This window comes from Apus apus, chromosome 12 (genome assembly GCF_020740795.1).
Source record: "Apus apus isolate bApuApu2 chromosome 12, bApuApu2.pri.cur, whole genome shotgun sequence".
Taxonomy (NCBI): domain Eukaryota; kingdom Metazoa; phylum Chordata; class Aves; order Apodiformes; family Apodidae; genus Apus; species Apus apus.
This window is the reverse complement of record NC_067293.1, coordinates 4,643,700-4,651,309: the sequence shown is the minus strand read 5'-3', so window position 1 is coordinate 4,651,309 and position 7,610 is coordinate 4,643,700. Positions and strand designations below refer to the sequence as shown.

At 54.3% G+C, this 7,610-nt stretch overlaps 1 protein-coding gene across 1 annotated transcript; it reads left to right on the top strand.

Moving 5' to 3' along the window:
* Window positions 1-311: 311 nt before the first annotated feature.
* FUNDC2 (FUN14 domain containing 2) lies at window positions 312-7,067 on the top strand. The gene is made up of 5 exons (XM_051630058.1): window positions 312-384; window positions 772-922; window positions 2,436-2,511; window positions 3,434-3,568; window positions 4,179-7,067. Exons 1-5 carry the CDS (start codon window positions 366-368, stop codon window positions 4,254-4,256), a joined length of 459 nt encoding a protein of 152 aa, XP_051486018.1. The 5' UTR covers window positions 312-365; the 3' UTR covers window positions 4,257-7,067.
* The last annotated feature ends 543 nt before the right edge of the window (window positions 7,068-7,610 follow it).

Here is a 7,610-nt window from a genome sequence, read left to right as displayed (position 1 = left end):
GGTTCTCCCCTCGGCCGCTGAAGGCAGGAGGATGAGGAGGAACACCCTGCGCGGTCCCACCGCCCGCCGGGCAAGCCGAGAGGGGGAAACTCCCGTACATCGCACCGCAGCCCGGCGGGAGTGCCGTGGGAACGGCGGAGCGCTCCGGTGCCAGCCCCGGTGCCAGCTCTGGGTGCCCGGGGGAGCGGCGGGGATGCCGGACAGTCCCGGCGCGGGTCGGGTTGCGGGTCGGGTTGCGGGGGCCCGAGCCCCGCGCGCAGCCCAGGCGCGCTCCCGCCTCCCCCTCCGGCTCCTCCTGCCGGTGACGCGCCCGGGGCGCGGTCACGGCGCCTGGTCACGTGCCGCGGGCGGAGGAGCGCGGCGCGATGGCGGCGCCGGGCGGAGGTGCGGGGGGACGGTGCGGGGCCGGCGCTGCCTTCCTGCCCAGTCCCGGGGCTGCAGCAGCGGGGTTCGCCTCCTTCCCCCGGCTCGACAGCCCCGCGGGGCGGTTGGCGCGGGGGGGCTGCCCTTTCCGGCGGGCGGTAGCGGGGCCTGCGGGGCCCCGCGCTCGGTGCGGCTGCTGCGGGGACCCGCCCCCGCCTCGGGGGGTTGTGTGAACACCGCAGGGCGGCGAGGGGCTCCGGGGATGGAGGCTGAGGGGTGTCGGAGGGCGGCCTGAGGGCTCCCGAAGGCTCGGGGCGCAGCGCCAGGCCCCGTGGGTTGCGTGGCGGGGCAGCTGCCGGGCTCGGTGCGGCAGCGGGACCCGCGCTCAGCTTGTGCGGCTGCCTGCAGGTGCGAAGGAGGACTCGTTCAACGTGCTGGACCTGGCGGAGTACACCAAGAACCGGCCCTGGTGGCGCAAGGTCTTCGGCCCCAGCTCGGGGTCGAGCGCTGAGAAGTACAACGTGGCCACGCAGCTGGTGATCGGAGGGGTGACGGGCTGGTGAGACGTGCGGGGCTGCGGGGCGGGCCGGGGGCTGCGGGGCGGGCTGGGGGGCGGGCAGGGGGCTGCGGGGACGGGCCGGGGGCTGCGGGGCGGGCAGGGGGCTGCGGGGCAGGCAGGGGGCTGCGGGGCGGGCAGGGGGCTGCGGGGCGTGCAGGGGGCTGCGGGGCGGGCAGGGGGCTGCGGGGCGGGCAGGGGGCTGCGGGGCGGGCAGGGGGCTGCGGCATCGCCGTGCTCCTGGGGACACGCTGGCAGGTGCCGGGCAGTCATCTCTCGGGCTGTCAGAGAGGGCAGGTGTCCAGCTTGCCCAGCCCGCTGTGCTCTGGCACGCTCTGCTGAGCTGTGGGAGGCCTGAAGGGCCTCTCTGGTGTGGAACTGAAGAGTCGAGAGTTCCCCCTAGGGAAGAAAACAGCCTCAGGCTTTGATTTTTGAGGTGAGGTAAATTCTCTTTGGCTGCTGGCGTGAAGCGGTGGCGTTGAATTTAGGACAGATAAATATGAGCCTCTTGGAACAAGGATACCTTCTTCCCCGGAGGTGGATGTGTTTCAGGCACATCCCTCACAAAAGCATCCTGCAGGGGTGGTGTGTTGCCCCTGTCTCTGTGGTTCCTGGGGTCCCTCTCACTTGCTGGTGGCATGTGGGTCTGTTTGCAGCTTCGTTCCCACAGCAACACGGAGATGAAAACTCTGTGTAATCCCACTGCTTTGCTCCTTGCCATGCTCGGTGTCTTCATGTGGGGCAGCACTTTAAAAGTGTGTGGCAGATCATTTTCTGATAAAAATATGAGCTGGACACCTCTTCTGTGTCTTTACTACATGTATATATTCAGAAATGGGTAAAAGCAGGTTCCTGTGTTGTTTTGCAGTGTTGATAAGGAAACTGGTTGAAGTCAAGTCCAATTTGGGTGATCCAATACACTAGCCCTTAGCTGCATGTCTGAGCAGAGGGGTGGTACTTGTTTGGTGGATGCAGTGATGTCTTTTGTGTTGAAAGCATGTAACTGACTTTGGAGACCAGTGTAGCTTCAGAGTGCTGCTGTCTGCTGGTTTCAGAATTTTTCTCTTCTGAGAAATGGAAAGTAAGCAGCTGTTTGGGCAACAAAGCAGCCTGCCTTGTGATCTGCTCCCCATGCTCTGTCGTGGAGCAGCAGCAGCAGATGTGCTTCCTGATATCCCTTCAGAGATTAGATCAGTTTAAAACAAGACAAAACAAAAAGCTAAAATCCATTGTTGGTTTTGATGAAATCACGTGTTTCTGACTGCTCTGTTGGCAGAGGGTTGATGTTGAAGAGATAAGCAAAACTGCAGTGGTGAGAAGAAGCTGTTAAGGCATCATGCTTGGCTGGGGGCAAATCCTTTCTCTTTCTGTCTGTGTGTGTCTAAGTTCTTTCTGCGGTTGGCCAGGCTGTCTCTGAGTGTTTGGTACTGACTGCCAGAGGCAGCCCTGCCTGTGGAAAGCAGGCTGAGAGTGTGTGGTAACTCATTCTCCTGACTGCATCCTGGTTGCTTTGTAGGTGTACTGGATTCATCTTCCAGAAAGTTGGAAAGCTGGCAGCGACAGCAGTGGGAGGTGGCTTTTTCCTCCTTCAGGTGTGTATGAAGAGTGGTCCAGGCTTTCTGAGGGCTGTGCTGGTGGGGATGGAGGGCTGCCTAGTGATCATCACCTGTTGGGACCTGTGGGGCCAGTTCCCTGCTCTGCCAGGAGCTCCATGTGTCCGTGGATGTGAAGGGTGTGTGTTCCCCAGGGTACATAGATGTGGCAGCAGAGCAGGATCAGTGTGTGTAAACTTCAGGATCAAGCTGGCTACCTGAGGAGTCAGGCCAGCACATGTGGGGCTCCCTATAAAGCACTGGGGAAGGGGAGAGAGAAGGAGATCTCTCTCTGTCCCCAACCATTTATCCTGGCTTCCAAGAACCCTGGCACTGAGGGGAGCTGCTTGGATGTGGACATCTAGGTCAAACATCCTTCAGGAGGCAGAACAATTCTCAGGCTTTCCTCAGCAGTCCTGTTTGTTTCTTTCTCAGGTGCTGTCTTGTGTGTGAGTCATTCTCCCCACTCTTCTGGCTCTGCTTGTTCTTCTGAAAGCCAAAACCTTGCTCTTAGCAGGGAGAGTTTAACTTCTGAATCATCTTGACCAGATGAAATATTTAGAGATGAGCAGGCTATTAATAGCTGGGTCCACCCATAGCAGCTGGAGAGCTGCAGAGTCCCCATGATAAACATGGCATTTGTGAGGGGGGAGTGATTCCAGCTTTACATGAGAGAAGAGAGGCTGAAACAGGCTGGGCTGCAACTGTGCCCTGCTGTTGGGGGTTGCTGTGGGGAGACAGAGACTGCAGGACACTTCATGCAGCTACAGGGGTGGTCCTGTCCAATTTTTAAGCTAATGTGCTCATCCTCTCTGCCCACTGGACCAGTAAGTGGGAGGTGGCTGTGGTCAGAGAAGGTGGGTGGGCAAGGGGGTCTGTTGAGCCGTGGTCATGCAAGACTTTTCATCCCTCAAAACTCTAGATTGCAAACCACACGGGATACATCAAAGTGGACTGGAAGCTGGTGGAACGGGACATGAACAAAGCCAAGCAGCAGCTGAAATTTCACAGCAGTGGTAACAAAATGTCTCCAGAAGTGAAGAGCAGAGTGGATGAGGTGAGACAACTCTCCTAGGGCATGTGCAGGTACTTAGCTGGAGGGACAGCAGAGGATGGGACTGGTTCTTGGGCTATTATGGATCTTCCGCTGTGCAAATACAAGGAGGGAATGTTTGCATGATAAACTGGAATGATGGCAAAGCTATCTGCATATCTGAGACAGCCAGAGTGGCTTGACAGCAGCTCCCCATATGTTGCTGCAAATTCCTTGGGATTGGGAGCAAACACACAGGGGTTGTGGGGAGAAGTGTCTCTTCTGTCTGACGAGGAAAGCGAAGCAGCTTGGCAGCAGAGTGGCCTAGTGACCCTGTGCTCTGCTGGACCCTGGTCTGACACACACAGTCAGCAGCTCCTTCTGTCAGACTGACTGTGCTGGTTTTGAGAGAGCCCTGAAGACTGTGATCTGGGGCCTGCAGCTCTGTGGATCACTCCAGGAGCTGTACAGCAGTGGGGAGATCAGTAGGTAGTACACTTTCCCACCCTGGGCAGTGGCCTCTCTCTGAGCATCACTCACCTTGGGGAACAGCCTGAGGGATTTCCTCTCACAGGAGGGTGGGTGGGTGACATGCTGTTGGTGAACACTGTTGGTTCTTCTCTCCCCTCCTCAGGTGATCATATTTTTGAAGAAGAATGTTATCCTGACTGGAGGGTTTGCTGGAGGATTCCTGCTTGGAATGGCATCCTAGGAACTGTGCTTGACTCTCCCTTTGTGTCCAGCCTCCTTTGCCCTCCTCCACTGCTGTTCTGTTTCACTTAGAATTCACAGGATGTTGCTGACAGGCTCAGTCCCTTCTGCTCACAGGTCCCAGGTGTTATTTTTTACAACACTGCTTCTGATTTCCAACTGTTTCCTCTGGGTGGGTTTAGGGTGCTGGGATCAGCCTGAAAGCTTGTAACTCCCAGTGTATCACTGCAACTCCTTTCCCCACTAAATATGCCCAGTCCCAGATTTTCTGTTGAGCTGCAATCTCATAAACATGTGGTAGCAGTGAAGACTCCTAAACGTGCTACTTCCCAGGTGCTCAGGGCTGTTGCCTGTTCATTTGTCTGCCAGTGTGTGTGTACAGCAGCTCTTCACTGCTATTTAGCTTGCACCTGTTCTGCCCCAATACCTGGAAAGCCTCTGCTCCCCTCTGCACAGAGATGGTGTGTGCAGTCCAAAATGTGCTTGGCTTTCCTGGGTTGGAAGCAGAAATGTCAAGGGACAGCCTGGGCTGACTGGGACAGGTGGGTAAGGAGCGAGTCGATGCTCTACGTGGTGCTGGGGCTTCTCCTGCCCTCCCTCTGCCATTGCACTGCACCTAGATGGCCATTTGGCTTCTCTGATGTGATTTATACCCCTGACTGGAACTGCAGCATTGGCACTGCATGGAAACTGAGCATCTTGGGTGACTCTCCAGGCCCTTTCCTGTCATCGTGTGTTCTGGAAGTCACTGCAGAGCACCTTCCTGGCTGCTCAGCCTCTGACATGTGCTGAGCTCCAGTCCTGTGTCAGACTTCCAGTGTGCTCCATCTTTGTCAGGCCAGCTGGCACAGGTGGGACGTGTTTCAGCTGTGCTACTTACTGTCAACCACCTTTGGCCTCAGACTGGTGTTTCTAGGTCTGCCATGACCTTCTCTGGTATCTTTGGAGCTGGTGATGTTCTGAGATGTAACCGTGCAGGACAGGATTGTAGGCAGGAAATACATCCCTGCTGAAGGTACCTTGTACTGATCCAGGGTCCCTGTTGCCAGCTCTAGGGGAGTGGTGATGAGGGAGGATGTGGAATCTGGAATGCAGTCCTTGACCTGCCTCTGCAGAGCACAAACTCAATCTCTCTGGTCTCTGCAAGCAAAAGACATGACAATACTTGGGAAAACCAGGTTGGGCTCTTCTGGGAGCAGCTCCTTTCCCTACTTCCTGTCTTGGTTATTTTCCTTCTTCACATTTAGCATTTCCACCAAAAAAAAACCCACAAAACAAAAGATACTTGCTTAATTCCATCAGATGGAAGCAGCCCTTCTCCTACAGGTGAGGAAACAGTCCAGGTGCAGAGCTCAGCTGGTTTTGGACAGTGTCCCAATGCAGATGTGTGCAGAGCAGAACTCTAACCTAGGAGAGAAAATTATATTAAAAAAATAATCCCTTTGAATTGTTCTGCATTGGCTGTGGCACGCTGGCATGACAGCTTTCCAGAGTGTGAGGACATGACAGGAGGGTGGTTTTCTCCAGCAGGTACATGTAGGAGTTCTTGCCTGTAATGTGGGATTTTATGTGGAAGTCAGCACATCCTTCCCTGGGACATGTTCTAGGGAGTGATGGCGTGTGTGGGTGAGGCAGCACCTGGTTCAGTGGCTGCACTGCATCTGCAGAGCTGGATGGTGCCTTCCTGGTCATCCACACCTGCCCTCTGCATGGCTGGAAGTGGGATCTTCCTCCAAGAGCTGCTGAAAGAGCTGGCACAGTGGGTTCTTCCAGCAGAGGTTTTGGGATGAGCACTTGCAGTTGTTAATTTTGTTTCAGTTTTGTTGAAGTGTCAGTGTGGCAACACGTTGATTTAGGTGTTTTCTCACCTTCAGGATCTGAGAAGAGACTGCAGGAGAAACAGGAATTGGTATCTTTGTTCCTGCTCTGCCATAAGTGGCCAAGGAGATTAAAGGAGCCCTGGGCTTGCATCCTTTTAATGCTAGTCTTCCTAAAAGCCCTGCAGAGCTGCAGCAGTGATGTGGTGCAGCAACTGGGTCTTCATTAAATTGGTGTTTGGGAGTGCAGTGACAGATGGTGGTGGTGGCTTTGGGTTGTTTTGGTTTTTTGTAGGAACCTTGCAGGGCTGATGGTGCATGAATTGATGTGTTTGTATTGCAGGATCTCTCTTGTTCCTGTAGGAAAAAGTGTTGCCGCCCCTCTGCCTGGTGCTGCAAAGCACAGCTTCTTCTGAGATGCACTAATCTCCACAAAGCTTTCTCCAACGACAAAGCTCAAAGTAAACCATTAACAGACCTTAGGGATGTTTTTCAGGCTCAAATAAATCACTATTTCTGCCCAGCTCTGGCAAAGGATGCAGTGGGTTCTGCTCCACAGCGTCCTGCCTTCCTGCTATGGAGAGAAACGGCCCAGAGAGGGAGCTAAAATGCCTCAGTTGCTGCTGGAAGGGGAAACGAGTAACAAATGTGGAGTTTGACATGAATTCAGGCAGGGAGTGGACAAGGACATCGGGCTCAGGCTGATCTTCCTGCTGTGCCACTGTTGGGCTCTGGGCCCATTAGATGCTCTGGTCCCACAAAGGAAGCACTGATGCTGAACCAGCCTCTGTGGGATGCTTTGTCAATGTTGCAGGTGCCAAGGTGAGCTGCTCCCCCTCTCCTCACCCCTGCTCCTCTTGGTCTTGTTTCATCAACCTCTGGCATCTGTTGCAGTATGAGAAGTTTTAAAACACACTAGGCTTTTCAAGTGTTTTTATATATTGTATGTAAATGCTTGTTGAAGTGATATTTTATTAAACAGTTTTGCTCTTCTAGCTTCTGTGTGAGGTCTGTTGACTTGCTGGGAAACCAGTGTGGTTTTGTCTTACCCCGTGTGTTGTGTTTGACTCACAGGAGCAGTTACAGCCAGTCTGACAGCATGAGGCTCCAGCTTCCCCTCCTCTGCAGATGGCTGTGGGTAGCTGATCAATCTCTCTCCTTTATGATCCAGTTATCCCATGTTCCCAAAAGGTGGGGTGCTTCTGGAGCAGGAGGTGATGATGCTGCCAACTTGTTTTCAGAGCCTCCCTGCTGAACAAGTTTGTTCCACTCCAGCAGAAATGGGCACGGAGATGAGGCTTTTCTTTTGATAAGCAACATAAGCCTAAATATTTATTTTTAATCATCTGTTGGTGACTTTCTTTCCACTGCTCCTTGTATTGGGCAAAAGGGAAAAATGAGCTACTTGTTAAGTGTTAGAGCTGTTTTACAGCATTGTTATCACTATCCCCTACTTTTCAGGAATAGAACCCCTCTTTTGTCTTAAGTTGGGGTTTCTTGAGGTGTTTTTTGGGGGCAGGAGTGGAAGACTAGCTCTA